At 37.0% G+C, this 21,053-nt stretch overlaps 1 protein-coding gene across 4 annotated transcripts; it reads left to right on the top strand.

The window, feature by feature from the left end:
• The first annotated feature begins 352 nt into the window (after positions 1 to 352).
• Positions 353 to 20,734, top strand: LOC108143502 (myc box-dependent-interacting protein 1). Of its 4 annotated transcripts, none has more exons than XM_017267962.2 (10): positions 353 to 851; positions 15,110 to 15,245; positions 15,310 to 15,500; positions 15,561 to 15,665; positions 15,726 to 15,896; positions 16,171 to 16,252; positions 16,322 to 16,444; positions 17,432 to 18,175; positions 18,895 to 19,037; positions 19,644 to 20,734. In XM_017267962.2, the coding sequence occupies exons 1-10, from the start codon at positions 783 to 785 to the stop codon at positions 19,722 to 19,724; spliced, it is 1,845 nt and encodes a 614-aa protein (XP_017123451.2). In that variant the 5' UTR covers positions 353 to 782; the 3' UTR covers positions 19,725 to 20,734. The 4 variants fall into 4 exon arrangements, with proteins under 4 accessions (XP_017123451.2, XP_017123453.2, XP_017123452.2 ...); XM_017267964.2 differs by having other exon boundaries at positions 354 to 851; positions 17,492 to 17,917; XM_017267963.2 differs by having other exon boundaries at positions 354 to 851; positions 17,432 to 17,917.
• The last annotated feature ends 319 nt before the right edge of the window (positions 20,735 to 21,053 follow it).

The raw sequence follows: 21,053 nt of genomic DNA, 5'->3' as shown, positions 1-21,053 counted from the left end.
AACGACGTCAAAATGGGCTTAAAAATTAATTATTTATCTAATTAACAGGATGATGATCAATATGATTATTTTGTTTATTTTAATTCCAACAGCTTTATGACATTATTATTATTATTATTACTGTAAATATTTCTATATTGATGTTTTTGACACAATAAGGATATATTATTTAACATGTATTTGGTCTGTTAGGATTAGTTTTTCAGAAATTTACTAACGCAACAATCACGACTCCCGATGGTTTAAGTATGTGCTAAACCATTTACTTGGGTTTGAAAAACAGAAGAATCACAACCGTTGGCTTTTTTAGTACCTTTGCGTATTACTGGTGTATTTCAGGTACGCAGGCACACTTCACTCCTCTGCCGCAGCGTCAGGTGGCTTGATATCGCGTTCCTCTCTCGTTTATTCGCTTTTATTCGTTTTATCACCACTGTCGTCTTCCACGCACATTCGCAGCGCCACCCGTCGATTTACGTGCCATTTGTTTTGAATTTTCCGAGTGAATTCGACGCGCCCGAAAAAGTCTCATCGCATGCCAAAAAGCGGTTCCGAATATCGTTAACAAGTGTGTGGGTCGGGTTGTTTAGTTTGTTGAAACATAAACACAACGCTCGACTGTTTATCGTGCATTTAAAGTTTCCCGAAAACGGAAAATTGTGTGCTTTCCAGTTGTGCCAAAAAATAGGAGGGGGAAAAGTTCCGTTGCTTGACCAAGTGCATCTATACGAAAAATATAGATATTCAAGTTAATAAATAAAACTCCCACTTCACCACACTGAATGTCCGAGAATAAAGGCATCATGCTGGCCAAATCTGTTCAAAAACACGCTGGACGTGCCAAGGAGAAGGTGAGTTTGGAGCCAAAACGCAAATTGCAACGCCCACGCAAGGTGGGAAGGTCATGAAACCCACCACCGAACTATGCACCACCCCCTGGGCACCCCAAACCACCACCCACCCCGTAATCGTCGTTAAGCGAAGCATTCCAGCCGAATTGGTGTCCCTGTCCTAGTTCTTCAGCTGGGTCACCTGCACTTACACATCTCCACCGATTTCCAGTCCAGATCTCAAGGGGTTTCCAATTTTATAACATATGCAGTCGAAACTTTATAATCAAAACACCTGTCACGATACAACTATTTTTTTTAAACCAAGATTAAAATAGGACTGAAATACATAATTTGAATAATGTGCTAATTTAAAATGGCTTATTAACCTTAAAACTTATTGTCCTTACTGTTTGCTTAATAAAAAACTTGAGGGGTTATACTTCTTTATTTCCTTAAATAAAACCTAATAAATGTATCAAAAAAAAATTTAGAAATCAAGACAAATGATTTTTAGACACATGTGTAAGTACATATATATTTAATTAGGAACTTATATATATGGCATAATTACAATCTTTGTTAATAAAATATTTGAAATAATTTGATTCAAAAATTATTTATCTTTAAGCTTGTTGCTATGATATAACTTTTTTCTTTTTTTTTTGTTATATTTGTTTAAACTTGGAAACATACCCTACTTAAACCTACGAAAAGTATTTCACTTTTATTGACATAGACAAGGTGCACTAGCTGCTTAGATAGGTTTTAAGTTAAAGAAAAACTATCTCCAATTTCCAAAAAGATTTCCCTTAAATCAATCAGTCAGAAGATGAGGAGATTGTGAGACACCTGTCGCAGCAATAAGCCAATCCCAGCTTCTCCGATGATTTTCATCTTTCCCATTCATGAGATGCGCCTGTTGGATTTTTGAATGTTTTTCATCTTTCCGCCGATGCGTACCAGTGAAAGTTGTGTTGTTGTCGTATTGTTGGTATTGTTTTTGTTGCGTTCGATGCGGCGAAATGTCAATAAAGCGGGGCCCAAACAACGTGTAAAAGCTGACCCAAAACGGGTTTAAGATGCCTTCACTTCACTTAACTACGGTTCGGTTTGGTTCGGTTCGACGGGCGCATTCCAAGATCTCCAGACCAGAGTGGTTCGGCGGCTAAAAATGCTGTAATCTCAGCCAGAGCAATAGAAACGCTGCTATTGATTTCTATGTATATCCGTGTGAGTTGGCATTTCGGGCTGATTTCTAAAGTTCGTTGGTATTTGAGCTCTTTTTTTGGGATGCGACCTGATGCTGATGCTCGTGTGTTGGTCATTAAACTTGGAACCACGAATTCCTCGACTAAATGTCAATGTGAATACGTTTTAGAAGCAGATGATTTGGATATATGTTTGCGAGAATAAGATTTTAAGGAAATGGATTTATTTTGTCGGTTTAAATTAGGTAATTTAATGCTAAAGCAATTTAATGTTAAAAGCTGAAAAAGTTATATCAGCATAAACTTGATTCTTTAACATTAAAAATTTTTATATCAATAGGTATTTTTTTAATTATCCCATTAGTTATTCTTATCAATTTTGTATATGGAAGTATAAACCTAGTTCACTCCCTTACTCGCTTGATTTTCGCCCGGCTCTCTGCTCTAGTTTATTTCATAATTTTCCCTCAAGAAATTTGAAATTTATTTTTAACAAGTTTCGTTCTCTGGGTGGAATTCACATTGCTGTATTATTTCGCATGGCGTGTGCTCAATTTTTGAAATTTCTGCTTGTGATTTTTCACAGCGAGCTTCTTCGGCAGAGAAACTTGTCAAAGCCCGCACACAGGCAAGCGAACAGCATCTTGTGGATGCCTAGATACATTTTTATTTGAGGTGCGTTGAATTTTCCCCCGGCCCAGTCAGCCGCGTGAAAATGTCGCCGTCGCCGTTGCCGTTGTCGACGTCGCTTTTCCTGCCAGTAGTCAATCTTTAAATAGATCCCGCTCTCCTCTGAATCAACTGGGTGTGTGTATATTGTATATTGTATATTGTATATTGTATATTGGGCTTTTGTTTTATAACTCTACGCATACTTTGCCTTTTAGTTTTTCTAAGTTTTCTATTTGGCGAATGGGAGGAGCAATGGGAAAAGCACACAAAATTTCGCCCGCGCCGCTTTTCTCGCTTTTCTCGCTCCCTGGCTATGACCGTTTGGCTATGGCTATTTTTAAGCGGCACCGCACAACAGCTGCCAAAATGTACTCTCCCCTCCGGACATCCTCATCCTCGGTTTGGTTCGATGCAGTGCATCAGCACCGATTGACATTTTATTGGCAGTATTCGATCCAAACTTGCCTGTTGCTTATTGAACTTCTTGTTGCATGCCGACGAAATGTCAACTGTTTTTGGGTTTTTATTTATAAAGCTCCTCTGCTCTCTGTAATTCAAAATCAATGCGAAATTCGCTGTTAATTGCAATTACTTGAATTCTTATCTGATAAATATAGAAAATTGGGCCTACAAGGTGGGAAGTTCGATCTAAATGACAGCTTTTTTTTATTTTCAGAGATTTAAATATATGTACATTAAATTATAAAACTAATTTCATATATGTAAATGCTGAAACCTTACCAAGAACTTTTTGAAAAGTAAGTCATGTTATTATCATATTACTGAATCTAAGAAGGGCTTAAAATAATCAATTCTTGGGTTTCCATCCTCGCCAATTTATTGCTGATCCCATCAGTACATTATCAATTTCGTATCGGGTTTCGCAAGTAAACAAGTTCTTAATAATTCCAAACCGATCGAAATTCGAAGCCTAGTATCCGAACTTCCCAAATACTTGGAAACATTTGGCGGCTGACTTCAAGAGTGGGAGGAACAACAACAACAAATGGCATGTTTACATATAGGCAGCGTAGGCATCTGACACTGCAGTTTGAGACATTTGAGGGGCTGTATTATATATCTTGTTATATGGGCTCAATTCATTATCAAGTGCTGCAGTCTGGCGTTACGCCCCCTTTTCTACAGAGGGGCGTTTTCAAAAGTGCTCACCACAGATAGCTCCTATTCAATAGCTCGCTCGATTTAATCGAGCGTGAAGCAATATAAACGTCAGAGACGGATACAAAATAAAAGATACAGATACAATAATGCGACAGATGGGATTGTAAAAGTTATACACACTGAGGCTTATTAAAAAAAAGAGTGTTCAATTATTGAAATTGCCAACAATCGCGCATGAAAGTGAAGGAAACGGAGGAGCTGAGTCTTTTGTGTCACTTTTTGATTGCATAACAATTGGAATTACTTCACAGCGGCTCACTTTGCCTCATTAATGCACAATTGTGCAGATTGTTAGAAAAAGCTGAGAGATATGGTAATTGGGTGTGAAGTTCAAGTGCTAGTCATGAAACTCTACTATACCACCCCCCCAAATAACAAATTCTATTTAAGGCTGCAGTTTGTTATTTAACCTAAAACTGAAACATCACAAGCACAAGAAAAACGAAAACAAACTTTTGGAAAATGTGTGGCGCGTGAAAAGACGCAAGGTCAATTACTGCCGATTTGATGTCGATTTGTACACTCGAGTCCAAATGAACACATACCCATACTCATTCATTCGAAAATCACACGGCCACAAGTCGTATACGTATTTCTTTATTAGCTCACTCACTCAGCACACACTCTTCGCCTTCGATTTGGTAATCAGAAATCGGACTGGGAATGGGACTTCATATTTTGAATGGGTCTTACCTTGCCCACTCAAGCGTACAAGTTCATAGAGTTCTTACATAGAATGCTTTGCATTTGGTTTGGTATTTTCAGTTGTTTTTTTTCATATAAATTTCTGCTTAGGCGAAGATTCCTTGCAAGATTAGTAACTTTGCTAAGTTTGCTTAAGAAAAGATAAAAGTGTTTTATAAATTACAAATTATTTACCTTTTGAATTTATAAAAGATATAGTTAGTATAAGATAAAAAAATCCAATGTGAAAACTTTGAGAAGAAAGACAAAAATGTGACTTTTAACATAATATATTTTGTAATAATAAAAATGTTTACTTTTTTTGTTAATAAAATATTTTCTGTTGATAATAACTTAGCAGATTTATAGGCTTTTCGGTCCTTAAATAACTTAATAAAGAATTTCTCGGAACTTAGATAACCGACAAATGTACATTTTTTCCTCTTTTCTACATGCAATATTAATTATTAAATGAAATTTAAAAAAATTCTAAATTATAATCTCTGTGGTTAATATTTTTTCCCATGTACCTGAATAATTCTAATGATTTGTGAAAATTAAATTCAATTTGGGAAAGATCCGATACAATTTTGGTGTAGCGTTTAAATTCCTTCACTGAAATAATTTTAATACTGATTTTGCTAGTGTACCTACTTGCTGAATTAATTTTGTTATTAGTATGAAAATTAAATTAAATTAAATTCCTGCAGCTTGAATAATTCCTATAGAGTGTCGCCATTAAAAAGTAGAATCAGAGGCAACTGCTAATCTCGAAGAGCAGTGTTTTTATTTACCTGTCTGACCCTCAACCAGCCGACTGCTGCTCCAAATTCGAGTCTCGAGTTGGGAACCTGCGCTATCTGGCTATCTGGCCCCAAGTTGTTGGCCAAGTTGACTGTCGGATCTGCTTATGCACATAATAAATGCGCATCGTATCTCCAGACTGTGTCAGAGGGAAAAAAGTATCAGATTTAATTCACTATTCGTACGCGGAAATGGGGAGGAAAAGAGATCACCAGGGGGCTAGAACAAAAGGTAGTAGATCGGAAAACAGATCCCAACGCAGATACAGAGCACTGAGCACGCGATTTGCTAATGCCGCGCTGTTGTTCTACTTTGAAATGCAATAAAAAATAGCAAAAAAAAAAAAAAAAAAAAAAAGGAGACTGCCAAGGCATGGGAACCCACTTCTCATACCGCGAAAGTGTTGTCAGTTAGTTAACTTGTTATAATAATTATTTCTATTTTCTACTGTTGTTTTGGATGGGATTGCAAAACCGGTTTGCGGACTTTAACTGCGTTTAAGCTTACGCAAACAGTTTATTTTCATTTGTGAATTTAAATATATTTATGGAAATGCAAATGCAGCTAATATAGTATATAATATATGTTGATACTTTCTTTTTATTGCCTGCAAGAGGGGAAATATGTTACGTAAATATTGGAAGCTTTTCAGCTTAATTGTTTCGTTCTCATTTTGGTGTTTTTTTTAGGTTTTTTTTTCGCGCTTGTTACGCTCAAATGAATTTGGTGTTGCTGTGTGTGTGGGTATTAGCATCGGAATTAGCATAGTTCAACATTTGCATCGGCTTCGAACCCCACACCCTCCCTTTTTTTTATAAGCGCTGAGAGAAAATGTAGCTTGTGTTAGAAAATTTTTATTTTGTATTTTTTTTTAAACAATACTGAGAACAAATTGTTCTTATGTGTACAAGTTATTCTTAATCACAATAATCAAATAAATAGATAAATTTTGATTGTATTATAATAATTATATTTAATTTGTTAAGACTTTTGGTCTAAATAATGAGTTAAAGAATGAATTTGTTATATTGCGATTTTAAAATATTTTTTGCCGTGTCGCACCTGCATCATTTCATCTTTATGCCAGCAGGGGGACGCATTCGTGCCGCTTGTTTGGAAACCTTCGCATTTGATTTCCTTTTTTTTTTTGCAGCCATAGCGTTTGCTGACTTTTTGCTATTGCCCAATCAGGGACAATTGCTAGACCGCCCCCGCAACCAATCCACTCTTGGCATCAAAGCGAAGCAAAATACACTCGCAGATGATTTCCCGCCACTCTAGTCGAGGTTATGAGCAATTTTCCATTGCTCTGGAAGCGTTTTATGCAATTTTCAGATTTAGACACAAGAGATGGCAGCGGCCAAGGGGAAGTAGTTAATTTCAATGAGATTTACACGGCACTGGCTTTTTCAGAGGGCTGCTGCATTTATCTCCGTTTGACTTTTTCAATGTCAGTTGCATAATTTAGCAACGAGTGGTTTCGTTCGTGTTTATTACTTTAATTGTATTACTTTCGGCTGGATTCTTGAAAAATGCATTAAAGGCAGGCACAAATTGCCGTACAAAATCTGGCAATTCTAAATGTGCAAATGGAAATTCAATTGGGGCACAGCAAGTAAATATGCAAATTCGGTGGGTTTTGTTTGATCTCCGAAACTTATGTGGAAAAAGTTGTTGTTAATGTACTAGAAAATGTTGATTGTTTAGCGAACAACATAAGAAATCGACGGAGTGCATTTTTCCATAAGCTGTTTTGGTCTTCGATCAAGTGGAAAATTCAGTTTTTCTGCGTTTTGTAAATATTTTTGTAATGTACTGCCAGCCGCCAGCTGCGTGAATTGGTAATTAAAAGCAGTTCACTGACTTTTGCACAATTTGCAATTGCGAAACGTGTGTAAAAATGGAGAGCAACACAGGGGTAACACAGAAGGAGAAGTGGATCGAGAGATTGCCTGGCAGCTGGAGAAAAATTGTCAATCGGCAGTGATGCGTGCTGGAACTCCTCTTTCCCCTTTTTGTTTTTATTTTTTTTTTTTTACCCTACCTACCATTATTTTTCGATTTCTCAATCGAATATGTTGGTATCAATATCAGTAGAATGAATACTTCTCATTTATGGTGTTTCCAAATTTAAGTCTGCTCAACATGACGTATGCGTGATATTTGCAATCGATTGTGGCAAAAATAATTGAAAAACTCATGCGCTTATCAATAAGATTTGACTATTGAGGCACATAAAAATATAATTTGGCCTGATAAGCTCTCGTGTTCTGTAATGAAATGGAATTTGCAAACCCCCAACGCCCCCCAGAAATTCCAAACGTTCCCTATATACTACATATATACTTTCTTATCAACCGAATCGTTTTGTTTTGTTTTTTTTTCTGCTCGCTGGAGTTTATTCACACGATGGAAACGAAGAGAAAGAGTACGGTTAAACCGTGACCATGTTATGAAACCAAAATATTTGATATCAGATGGAACTGAAGGGCACTCGCAGTAAATGGTTTTTATAGCTGAATGAGTGGACAAGCTCTGGAAATGTTACTAAAATTGAATCCAAATGGACATTTTAATTGAAATTTTACTCCATTTCCATTGGTCTTGACCTATTTTTCATGGCCCAGTGATTCTGTTGCGATTTGCTAACGATCTGTTTAGTGATTTCCCGCGTTATCCATTTTATTCGTCACGTGTCATAAACTTAATTTTTATTTTGGTTTATCTATGCAAATCACGTGGAGTTTTTTATTCGATTATCTTCAATGGCAGGCACTTTAACGAGTTCACTTTGCGCTTCAATGCTAAACGAGCCAGATACAAAGATACAAAAGTACAAAGATACCGAGATAAAGATACCAACTACATGCGGTTGAGACACTTTGAATAGTGCTAAGTATTCGCTCATGATTTGACCACATTCACAAATATTTGTGACTTCTACGAGAATATTTGCGACTGTCTGAGATGTATTCAATGTGTGTCTTTAGTTTTCTCAACATCTTGTGATCGATTAGCATGAATATAACACAAGTGCCGCAATACTTGAGTAACCCAGAAAGCGTTCTTCCAAAAGTTGAAGGTTAAAAATTCTGATGGAATATTTTAGATGACTAGTATTAGTTTTAGATATTACAAAATATATTTTTAGTGTAAGAGAATGAACTAATTTGTTTTTTTAGTACTCACTCTTTGGCATTTTAAAGCGAAACAAAAATAATACAATTTTTGTATCTTTAACTTTAATTGTTGAAATTTGTAAATTACTCACTATTACTAAGATAATTAAATTTATTTATTTAAATGTTTCAGAAACCATTATGACTTATAACATTGTTTTGGAATATTTCACATTCTAGAGATAGAGTAGACTCCGACTATGATGTATTTACTTAAACGCTCTACAGATATACACGTGATCTGTGTGTCTCAAGACGTGATCACCGAAAACGGTGAAAAATTCTTGATGTTACATAACCAGATAGTTGTGTGCACACAGCCAAGCGAAAAAAAAAAACACTTAAAAACAATTCGCAAAACCTGTCGCCATGCAATAATCTCGCAAGCTGCTGAAACGACAATAATTGTGCGGCTTTTGTCTAGCTAAAAAAGTATCTGTGTATCTGAGTATCTGAGAGATACACAGCTGAGGCCGAGCTGAGCTTGAATAACTGTCTCCGAATGCGTGCTCAGCGGAAGCTTTTTATTTATTAATCGTATAAATCCGATAATGATATATACAAATTTTCGAAAACCTGTAACCGGGCACTCCCCTTAATGCCCAAACTTCCCCGTCCCACTGTTGAACATCCGGTTGAGTCTACCTCTTATTTACTTATTAATTGCATTTTATTGAATCTAACCAATATTCGTTTTGCGGTCGTTAAAACTTTTCACTTTGTCGGGGAATTTGCTTACTTTGTAAAACGCTATTTGGCTTTTCATTTCAGCTCAGGCCGCTTCTGTTTACTTAGCCCATTCGTAGTCCACTTGCAATTAGCTTGGCATGTTTTCTATTTTCTATTTTCTATTTTCTATTTATTTCAAAATAACAACAAGTGCAAATGTTTGGCTTGGTTCAGTGAAAACGTTTTCCATTCGAAATGCACTGCCAAATGAAAGTGCTGGGATCAAAACAAAGGTCTTAATAGCCGGGCTCAATTAAGGAAATTAACATAAACGTTCATTATCAATTCAATTCAGTTTGCGCTATATATGTATATCTTGGCAAAGATCAAGAAATAATCTCTGGAAATGAATCATGGAAATTACAGCTACTGCTTAGATATTTTTATCATCCAGATGAATAATGATGCCAATCGTACACAGAAAAAAAACAATATAGTGAAGTGTTCTATATTTAAGTTTTATAGTTTAAATCACCAGAAACAGTTGAATAGTGATAAATTTATAGTCTATATGTATTATAGATATTATTTCTTTTTTGGAATGCTTACTATTCCCAGTTCCCAAACTCGTTTGGCGAAAGATTTCTCTACTAATTAGCGAGCAACTCCCCGAGTTGACTAGAATCCAGCGAAATTTCCGCGGTCCAACGTTTTCCTTCATCTTTGTGGCCAATGGTTAATGCTAATTGATAAATCACATGACAAGACGAGCTGGAAACCTCTCATATTCCGATTCGTGCATGCATGCGGGATAAATATTAGTTTTCTACGGCTGCCTCGTCGTCTTCTTCTTGCGCCGATTCCTCCCTTCTTTCGCCGATTCGAACTTTCTACGGGTACAAACGAGTTTCACTTTCCACTTGCCGCCTCAGTCGATTTGACCAAAGAAAGCGGGAAAAAAATAATATAAAGAAATGAAAAGAGAGCCCCAATAAAGATTATGCAAAATGGGAATGGGAATGGAATTGATATCGCTCATCGAAGTTGCGCAACGGAATTCGATTTACATATGTAAGAAATCTGTCCATTTACGTTTTCATTTCAATCTCTCCATCTTAACGCGGTCTTAATAACCATTTGAAGTCGTTATTAATCGCAATTACCATAACCATATGTCAGTTCTCTGTCACATGACTCTCGGCTCTCGGGGGTGGTGTTACTTATTTTTTCGTTTAGGGGGGGGATTGTCTGGGCAAGGTGCCAAAACCGGTTACTGCCCACAAATAATTTTTTGCTGTCATCATCGACTCAATAAGCACCGCTAACCAAACGGGCCAACAAGTTGGAAAAAACTCAGAAAATAGTCGTAAAAAAAAAACTGGGTAAAGAAAAATGTACTTTTGTGGTAATAGGTTAGGTCGTTGGCTTGTCCCAAACAGATACAGATGAATAGATTCGAATGCTCAGATACAATTTTTTAGCTACACTTATACAATAATTGGCACCTTAAATCTTTAAAACTTACATTTTAATTCAAACCTTAAAATCATTATAAATTAAATTGTTTATATATGAATGTAAGTGACCTTTAGGCTTGCTGAGTTAATCCTTCAGCACCAACAGTAAATTTATAAATTTACTGTAAGTGTTTTTAACGAGATAACATTTTTAGTAAAATTATGAATTTAATAACAATTTAAAGAATGATGTTTTTCACTTCTCTATTTTCATTTTTAAATGGTTAGAGTGGGCCAAATATTTTTAAATACACTTTGCACTGAAACTTCATATATGCCCACTGTTTATTTCTAAGAAAATAAATATATATTTTATAAATGTATGTTGTTTTCCTATTGTTGGGTTCAGTTTTTTATGAGTGTACTGAGCTACAGATACATGTCATTAAACCGGGCGGCCTCAACACTGGCACAAGGCAAGGGGTCCGACTATAAAAAAGTCTTCTTGGGGCACACTGATCTCTAGACTTCTCCTTCTACTTCTCCTTCCCACCAACCCGTGCCATGGCACATTTCCACATTTCTTTCGCCATTTCTCCTTTTCCTCCCCTTTCTCTTTTCTGGCTTTTCGCCGGCGGGCGCATTGCTGTTGCCAATTTCTACAAGTTTTTTCACAATTGTTCTGCGTCTGTTATTTGTTCTCAGTATAAGTAGACAATGTACATAGTTGATACTCGTATATACTTAGATACTATTTTACTTGTTTCAAACCTTCTCTAGCCTGTGATTTATGTAGGGTAAAAATGGGGACTTAAGCTACTAAATCATTTTTGGGAAGCTGGGGAATACAATTGGGATTTAAAAGGGATTTAAAAGGAGATTTTTTTTCATTACCTAGTTATATTTATTTTATTAAATAATAAATAAGAATATCTACGTAAGAGTGTGTATAAACATTAAAGTTCAAGAAATTGTATCTTTAAGTTTCTCTGGGCAATCTCTACTTTTTCTTTTGCAGCACTAAGAGCTAATCAAAATGAATGGATGCCTAAAAAGATGAATGCGCAGTGATTAATTAAAGCATAGTAACTGAGTGATTAATGAATAAAGCAATTACTGTAGAGTATCCGCCATGTCGAATTGGCTTACTAGACTTGTTGCACGGCTTTGTGGGTCTCTCTTGCAACTGCCACTGTCTGCCACTGTGCATTCCTGGCAAACTGGGCCAACGTCTGCTTATGGCCAAATGCGAATGAACATGCCCCACATTCCCCCTTCCCCTTCACCTTCCCCCACCGATGTGCACTTAACTTTTGTTTGTTTGCACTTCGCTGAACGTTCCGTTTCATTTCATTAGATTGCAGTTGGAATCCCTGCTCCGATCCCAAACAGCTGTGCGATGTTGTCATCTGTTTCAGCCATCCTACGACCCACATCCTACGCCTAAATCTGCACATAAAACCCACCAAAACAAGACATTTTCCACTGTGGTCGAGGTCGTTGCTGTTTTTTATTTCTATTTCTCTTACTGTTGCCGTTGCCAGACAGCCAAACTGGTTAACCGACAGTTACCCTAAAGTTAAGCCCACGTTTAACTGCAGGTTTGAAAGGAGTGCACTCAACAAAATTATGTTAATTTATGCTAAAAGCCCACTGGAGAAATTATTATACATCGTAGGTGGTTTTGATTTGAATAAGTGAAATAATCAGTTTATGTTTTAAGACATTTAAGTTATCATTGATTAAAAAAGTATAATTTTTTTATGTTTCCCTTACAATTTGCTTTCTGTGTGACTAGCATGGTATTATATATCTGACTAACATTGATTGCCCGATTAACCTTTTCGTGGTTACACGTTTATTAGCCCCATCTCAAAGCTCTTTTGACCCATTTTTGGACTGTGGTCGAGATCCCCCGCGTAGAAAAGTCAAACGCACATGTTGCATGGGTGGTTGCTATCGAAATAGGTACACACAAATGTATATAGACAAGTCTAGGCGTACAAATATGATTTTTGGCAAGAGATCGGGAGAGGAAAAAAAAAAGAGAAGGCAGGTTAGAGCGACGTCAGTTCTTAAATAAATGACAAAATCTGCAGAGACAGACGTTTCACATATACAGGCTATATGTACGCGCCTCTAAATATATACATATGAGACCAAAAATTATTTGGTGACGCAAACATTACACATGGCCAACAAAATACTGAAAAGAAAACCTCAAAACGGAAATGACCGGCCACAATTGTCCTTGTTTCGTTTACCTCATGAAATTGATAAGAATTCCAGCCATAGCAACAGAAGAATCACAATATCTACTTTCTATACCGCTTACAGTTCGCCTCTTTGATAATAACTTTTCATAAGACAATCTATAGCTGAATGCGATTGACTCAGCTATCCACCCACTTAAGTCACCGACTTAAAGATCGAACCAACTAGGGTAAACTAAGGTAAACAAAGACCTTAACCAGAAACCAAACCGCTTGGTTTCAATTACGAAAATGGTCATTAAAATGCCTTAAGGCGGCAACCAGTTTGTTGGTCAAGCCATATAGTCAAGAGTGTGTTGTGGCCTTAAAAGGTTCGGGCGGTGGAGCTGCACTTGCTGGAAATGTGCGACATAAAGCAAAGAACTTTGACTTGACTTCCTCATATGTTCCACTAAAATTGCTGCAAATATTGTGGCAATTAAACCACTTGTTAATCTAATTTACCCAAGTGCTGGTACTTTAGGTATTAGCATAACATCGCAGAACTAGCCTATAAAATACTCATAACTATTTTGAATAAAATCGTAGATAAGATATGCTGTAAGGGCATTTCATGTTCTTGTTAATCGAGCGTTTGCCTTATCGTTTGGACTTGGCTAATTCCGTATGCGTGCCACATGTCGCGGCTCATTTAACAATCGCTCATAACGGGGCTCAAAAAACGTTGAAAAAACCAACAACCTGCCCTCAGAGGAAGTCGAATTTTAAACTTCCGACCGATTTGGCGCATATGTCATTACACAAAACAAAATTTGTTTTCTTTTTCAAGTGTTTAAACTATAACAACATTACAATTTGCTACATTTTTTTAAGAATCAATGGTTATATTGAAATGTTAAAGCTTTCTTTTATTTATATATATTATATTTATCGATATCTCCTACTCTATATTCATAAGTGTTCTCATAAATGCAAATACAAATTATAATTACTTTAAAATCGACAACAAAGTAGCAAATTTAAATGTAAGCTTTTTAAATGAAAGAAGTTTTAAAGAAATTTTGATTTGTTTTTTTTAATCAAAAACAAGTAATTATTATTGTGTTTTTCACTGTGCATATATTTAAATGGTCATGAGCACCTGAGAAATACATGCAGGTATATCTAATTATCTATCTGCCGAGTTGTGCGCAAATTTCAATTAGCCAACCTTCTTATCTGCCGCTGACTCTTTTTTTTTTTTTTTGGCCAGTTCAGATAGCACTGCTATGGCCTCAAATATTTGGCCAGCATTTGTTGAATCTTGGCAAATAGAGTATTTTCCGCTTATCGCCGGCTATCTCCAAGCACATTGCGTATACGCACAGATGGCCGAGAGCAAGTCACTCTGAATCTTGAGGCGTGGGCGATTCTGTAATGACGATGACGAAAACTGTTACAAGGCTGAGTTGTCAATGTGTAAATTGTACAGAGACTAAAAAAAACACATTCAAAAGCACCCTGCCTCCATTTCCTGCCTGCCGCCCCTCATTCATATTTTTTCTCACTGTTTTGTTCTTTAATTGGTCGTCGAAAAGCCATTAACTGTGGCACGGATAAGTGCCACAAATTGACCGGAGGCAAGAAAAGAAATAAGTATAACATCGTTCTTAACCCAAATGCCGTTGACAGCGGCATTTTAACACATTCAAGTGGATAAACTTTTGCCAGCGAAATAAGCTAGATTGCGGAGATTCGTATGTTAGTATGTGCCAACAGATTTAGCGAGTTTTTCTATTTTCCGACACCAAAACCAAAACGAACGAGAAACAGACCAAGAAACAGCCGCCAACAATTGCCAAATAATTCTATTTTGTGTATACATTTTGGAATGAATGAGTGAATTTAAGCCGAGTTCAATGCTGCCCACATTCCAAACATTTTTCAATTCGTAATGCTGCCATTAACCGACCTTGCCCTGCCCACACTCAAGTAAATGCAACTCCAACTACAATATTGAGTGCCTATACATTTTTTACGTATATGTATTGTTATTTTTTAAATGAATAATAACCAAAGACCATTGGTATTTTTATAACATAGAAATAAGGAGAATTTTTACTTTCGTACTCATGAAAACGATTTGCAACTTACTTACTTTATTTAGTGCTATTCCGATTTATGATTTTTTTTATTTATTTAATTAAATACCCATTTTAATCTTTACAGATTCTACAAAACTTGGGCAAAGTGGATCGCACCGCAGATGAAATTTTCGACGATCACCTAAACAACTTTAACCGCCAACAGGCGAGTGCCAGCAAATTACAAAAGGAGTTCAATAACTATATAAGATGTGTTCGTGGTAAGTACGTTGAATGATTTCTGCAAATATTCGAGACTAAGATATGTATGTTCTATTCCGACAGCCGTACAAACCGCCTCCAAAACGCTGATGGATGCCGTTGGCGAGATCTACGAGCCACAGTGGAGCGGATACGATGCCCTGCAAGCACAAACTGGCGCCTCGGAGAGTTTGTGGGCGGACTTTGCGCACAAATTGGGCGATCAAGTGCTCATACCGCTCAACACATACACCGGACAGTTCCCCGAAATGAAGGTGGATTTGCTGCAACATCTAAAATTTGAATAAATGTATTATAAGGTGCTATTTTTTCAGAAAAAAGTGGAGAAGCGCAACCGCAAGCTGATCGACTACGATGGCCAGCGTCACTCGTTCCAGAATCTGCAGGCCAATGCCAACAAGCGCAAAGATGATGTCAAAGTGAGGACTATAGTTTATTGTATATGACTGGCCTTTTTAATTAATGGATTTTATTATTAGCTAACCAAAGGACGCGAACAGCTAGAGGAAGCCAGACGCACCTACGAAATCCTGAACACGGAACTGCACGACGAGCTGCCTGCCTTATATGACTCAAGGATACTGTTTCTAGTCACCAACTTGCAGACGCTATTCGCCACTGAACAAGTGTTTCACAACGAAACGGCTAAGGTTCGTTTTGGATACCAATTAAGTTCAAAAAATAATATACACAATCTAAATGGTTCCAAAAATTATATATAATAGGTTTAAATAAAAAAATACCCTAAAGCTATGATCAAAGCAGATTTTTAGCTTTAAAAAAGTAACAAAGTCAGCAAAGTCTTCATTAACAGGATAATTTATCTTTTAAATTGATTATAAAACCCTAAATATTTAGTTAGTATATTAAAAGATGTAGAGTTATATATAAATTCAACTTTTTTTTGCGTCTTTTCGAGTGCAGATCTATTCGGAGCTGGAGGCAATCGTCGACAAATTGGCCACAGAATCGCAGCGCGGCTCCAATACGCTACGCAAGCAAACGAGTAAGCCTGTCCAGTGTTTAATTACATATCAGCGACTTTAATTAATGTGATTATCATTGTTTTAAACAGGCAATCCCATCAAGACATCGAGTCCAGTGCAGTCGCCAGTGAACAAATTAAATAACGCCAATATTAACAGCAACTATCAGAATCAGATAACCACAAACGGTGGCTCCAGTTTGGCAAACAGCCGTAAGTCCCATTATCAGGTCTTTTATCCGATCTTTCCTATATCTCTTTATATCCCTACCACGAGAACAATAAGTATTTTCTGTTATTTATAAATTCTTTTGTTTCTTTTGCTTTTCCTTGATTTTTTACGTTTATTTAACGATCAAAACAAACAAAAAAAATACCCATTATAAATTGCTCAAAACTGTACAAATAATAAACAAACAATCTCATAAAAAATCCATTAAAGATTAATTATATTTGTTGATGTTCTATATAAAAGAGCTCAATATAATACACAACATATAGAAAATATATTTAAACATTTATTATATTTGATACTCGCACTATATTATGTATGCAAATACTATATGTACACTATTCAGATGATAATGATTTCGCTTAAGTTTTTGGCAATTTATAAGAAATTTTTTGATTTGATTTTGATTTCTCTTGGCAACTAATTTTGTTAACTATTCGTTTTAATTTTGATCTAAAAAACATTCTTGGCATTGCGAAAACATTCCATTTGTAGACAATTTAGCTTGTACATAAAGACGAAATTGTTGGCGGCGGTCTGGCGATCTGGGTTAGCTTTAATCTAACTTTCTAAGAGATATTATACAATACTATTGAACCCTACTATTCTGCCCTTTAACTAATTAAAAGTTGAGATTGGAAGCCATGCAAATGAGATCCCAGGTTGCTAACGACCGACTGACTGAACGGACAAATGGAATGTTGCATGTTCTTGTTGCTTTTCAAAAGTTCTGATTGAGTTTTTCCCATGTTTTGCTTTAACATGCATGTCCTGAGTTTTATTTGATTTGTTTTCTCTCTTTTTTATTTAATCTTTTGTTTGGAATGATGCTAACCACAATACAAAACGAAACCAAACTGAATGTTATAACAATAAAACAAATGCATTCGGCAATCAACAAAACATCACAACGTATAAAATACAATCGAAATAAAATATACACACACGCGAAACGACACCACAATTAGCGACATCCACCAGCTCGTCGCTGCAAGAGCCGAGATTTGATTCAGTTTCTTCAACACCAGAACCGCCCCCGGATTCCCCAGTAGCAGCCGCGCCCAGCAGTAGTCCCACGGAGAACGGTGTGACCGCCGCCGTCGCCAAGCCACTGGAGCGACCCGAGTTGAGTGGCCTGAGTGCGAGTGGTAAGGCAACCACAACCACGCAGACATCGCCCACGGAGGAGGAGGTGGTCGTGGTGGCGGTGGCCAGTGATGTGAAGCCATCTGAACCTGAAGGAGCAGTAGCAGGCGCATCAGCAGCAACAGCAGCAACAGTAGCAGTAGCAACACCTGCCCAAGTCAATGGCAACAACAACGAGCCGCATGTCACCAAGGAGGGTGGCAAACAGCCCAAGGAACTCCCGAACACCACATCCAATGCCGAAGCTGCTGCCGAGGCGGCGGCCAACAATGGCAACTCCATCGAGGAGCACAAGCAGAAGAAACTAGGTAATGACACAACAGCAACAGCAACAGTAGCAACTGCAACAGTCACCCAGCACTTAGTTACATCAACAGATACAGATATAGTAACAAAATCAGATACAGATACAGCTACAGGTACAGATACAGATACAGATACTAAGAGCAGCACAGGCACAAGTCAGAAAGGTAGACCAGTACCAGTAGTAAATAGGCACAGCGTAAATAATCCTAACAAGAATCCGTTCGAGGATGACGACGATCGTATCTACGAGGTGCCCGCTGGTGAGTAAACCTCAAAAAACGAGTTCACGTCCACTGGGTCCAATCGCTTTCTATCCACCCTGTAGTATTTCTATCTCACTATCTCTTTGCATTTTTCGAAGGACCACTTCTAATACCTGTACTCTAAGCTTAGTTTCCTGTGTGATTGTCGTCTAAACCAAACTGAGGATTTCTGTATTGTATTGTATGTATATTGTAAAGCGATCGAGTGGCATGCTGTGCGGGGCATCCACAAGGGCAGGAGCTGAGCTCAATCTCATATTTCCTGGGCTGTGCATCTATATCTATCTATTTATGTTTTTCTCATTTAGTACTTTTAGTTTGGACTAAGTTAAGTCTCTTCATGTTGTCTTAATTCGGGACTTGAACACGCAGGTGATCGTACAACTATCTATGTAATAATCACCCATCAATCCACCATTGCCTGCACGTTCGCTGCTTCGGTCGTTTATCGTTGGCTAAAGCCCAACTTTGCCAAACACACTGAAAAACTAACAGCCAAAAAAAAAAAGAAAAAAATAAAAACAAAATAAAAGCCTGAGAAAGCGCTACACACCCACTAACCCTTTTGGCCAGGATTGCGTTTTTACGTTGTTCTTTTGCGTGCGTTTGTCTACTAAACTCGGCTATGCCACGTTCGATGTAAACTGTGTGAGGGTTTTGGTACCCAAAACTTACAAACAGATCCTAAGACAAAGCCTATTTGTTTCTCTGAACAGATGCCAACACCGCTGACCTGCCGGCCGGCGTTCTTTACCGGGTGAAGGCCACCTATGGCTACGTCAAGGAGGATGTGGACGAGCTGAGCTTCGAGATAGGCGACCTCATTCGCGTCATTGAGTACGACGATCCCGAGGATCAGGTAAAGTCGATTGAGTAAAACTGTTGGATAGTCTTTTAAAACCTTTGCATATGATGTGTATTTTTTGTCAAAATGTCAAAATATATATATTTTTTGGCTCGTCTGTCTGAATTAAAGGGAGTAATTGTCAAATCAATGTCAAATAATGTTAGCTAGACTGGTATTTTGCTCGGAAAAATATTTATTTATTTTATGAAATCTTTAACCCGTTATTATTTGCAGCATATGTAGAATTTTTTACATGCTGAAAGTTGGGAAATAACTCAACTTTTCAAAAAGTGTTTCTTATGTCAGACAAATCAAATTCAGACTGTATTAAGATTGCTTATCAAAGTCCCTTTTAACTAACAAAAGTTATCTGCAAACGTCCATAAATACAACTTATTTAACAGAATTTCATAACATGAAGATAACCTAGCCAAACCTGAAACGATTTTTTGGTAATAAAAAAAACAAGGGCATAACATATGCAAAGGTTTTTCCCAATTTCGGGTTACGAAATTTCCTCCTTGAGCTTTGCACGCGCTAGTTTCCCCCTCCGCGCCAAACGCAGATCCGCGCACTTCCTGTCTATATTGAGTTCAGTTCTTCATTGCCAACTTGCAGGAGGAGGGCTGGCTGATGGGTCAGAAGGAGGGCACCACCGAGAAGGGACTCTTCCCCGCCAACTTCACGCGCCCCATCTGAAGCGGCGGATGGCGGAGCAACTGGGCCAGCAACTAACCATCGGCAACTTCAGTTACACCACCAACAGTTTCAGAACGAAGATCCCAACACCCCAAACTTTCGGCCAAATTAGCTTTGTGAGCGCTGCTTTTGTTTTTGTCCAGTTAATAAATTCTTGTTTTGTGAATTGTCGTCGGGAATTGGCAATCCCACTTAGGGATTGCTCGAGCAGTGCTTCCAACACACAAATTGTTAATGTTAATGCTAATGTTAACGAGAACGAGAACGAGAACCACACAACAACACAAAGAAGAACGCAGATGAGGAGCGAGAGAGAATATTTTGAAAATGTTTCAAACATTATTTTTTAGTTCTAAGTTTCAACAAAATCTAAAGCATAAACCTACGTATACATATATTATTTGTTAATCCTATTACTGTGCTCATAATCGATGCGTATCTAAACGTGTCTAATTTGTAATTTGTTAAAGGCAAACCACAAATGTAACGCATATCACTCGAAGGCCAGTCTAATTGTTAAACAAATCAAAAGTCGGAGGAGAGAGCCTGAACCTTTTGTACTTTGTGTATTTTGCAAGTATGTAGTACGAGTTTTTAATAGTCAATTGAGTGTATTTTTGGGGTCGTTGCAAAAAAAGGCCAGATGAAATTCTTCTGTGGCCCCCGAAGTTTTGGAAATTGTTTTTCAAGTAACAACTTTAACGTTTAGCGATTACGTGTATATTAATTTGTACTTTGGTTTTTAATTTTCGTCTGAGAGACTCGAACTAGCTGCAGCTTTATAACACGAACACAATCCAATAGTCACTAACCGATCGATTCGATATCTTTGTTTTATTTAACTCGGTTGTAAATCACACGAGATCCGAAATAATTGTTTAAATTGTGCACACACTGTAAAGTTATTATTTAAATTTTATTTAATTAATTTAAACACTTATTTATCGCATGAACATATTGAACAAATGATAATAATTTACAGAAAAGCAAATAAAACATAGATTAAATAAGATGAACTTTTTTATTTTGGCGGGCAATGGCAATCGGCTTTGGTGCTGCAAAATAACGAATTAATATTGTTGTACAATACAAATTTTACTAGAACTTTATTTTTTTTATTTTTTATAATTTATAAAATTTATTTTTGTTTTAATCAACGGTTAGCACGTTGAATTTTGCGCAATTCTAAATACAAGTCACTTTGTGCCGTTTTTCAGCACTGAAAGAAAGTACTTAAAATTTATCGAAACACCAACTATATGCTTATTAAATCTATCGACAAATAAGAAGAAGCAGAGAAGGTTAGTATATAAAGTCAGTATTTTTTGA

Source organism: Drosophila elegans, unplaced genomic scaffold, assembly GCF_018152505.1.
Source record: "Drosophila elegans isolate 14027-0461.03 unplaced genomic scaffold, ASM1815250v1 contig_183, whole genome shotgun sequence".
Classification (NCBI taxonomy): domain Eukaryota; kingdom Metazoa; phylum Arthropoda; class Insecta; order Diptera; family Drosophilidae; genus Drosophila; species Drosophila elegans.
Note: the sequence above shows the minus strand (reverse complement) of the source record. Positions and strands in the feature narration are given on the sequence as shown.

What these genes read in the sequence shown, in the direction of transcription:
- LOC108143502 (XM_017267962.2), top strand. Translation starts at nt 783, where the DNA reads ATGTCCGAGAATAAAGGCATCATGCTGGCCAAATCTGTTCAAAAACAC. An exon ending in GACAGTTCCCCGAAATGAAG is followed by an intron (nt 15,501 to 15,560) that starts GTGGATTTGCTG and finishes CTATTTTTTCAG; the next exon opens with AAAAAAGTGGAGAAGCGCAA. An exon ending in TATCTACGAGGTGCCCGCTG is followed by an intron (nt 18,176 to 18,894) that starts GTGAGTAAACCT and finishes TTCTCTGAACAG; the next exon opens with ATGCCAACACCGCTGACCTG.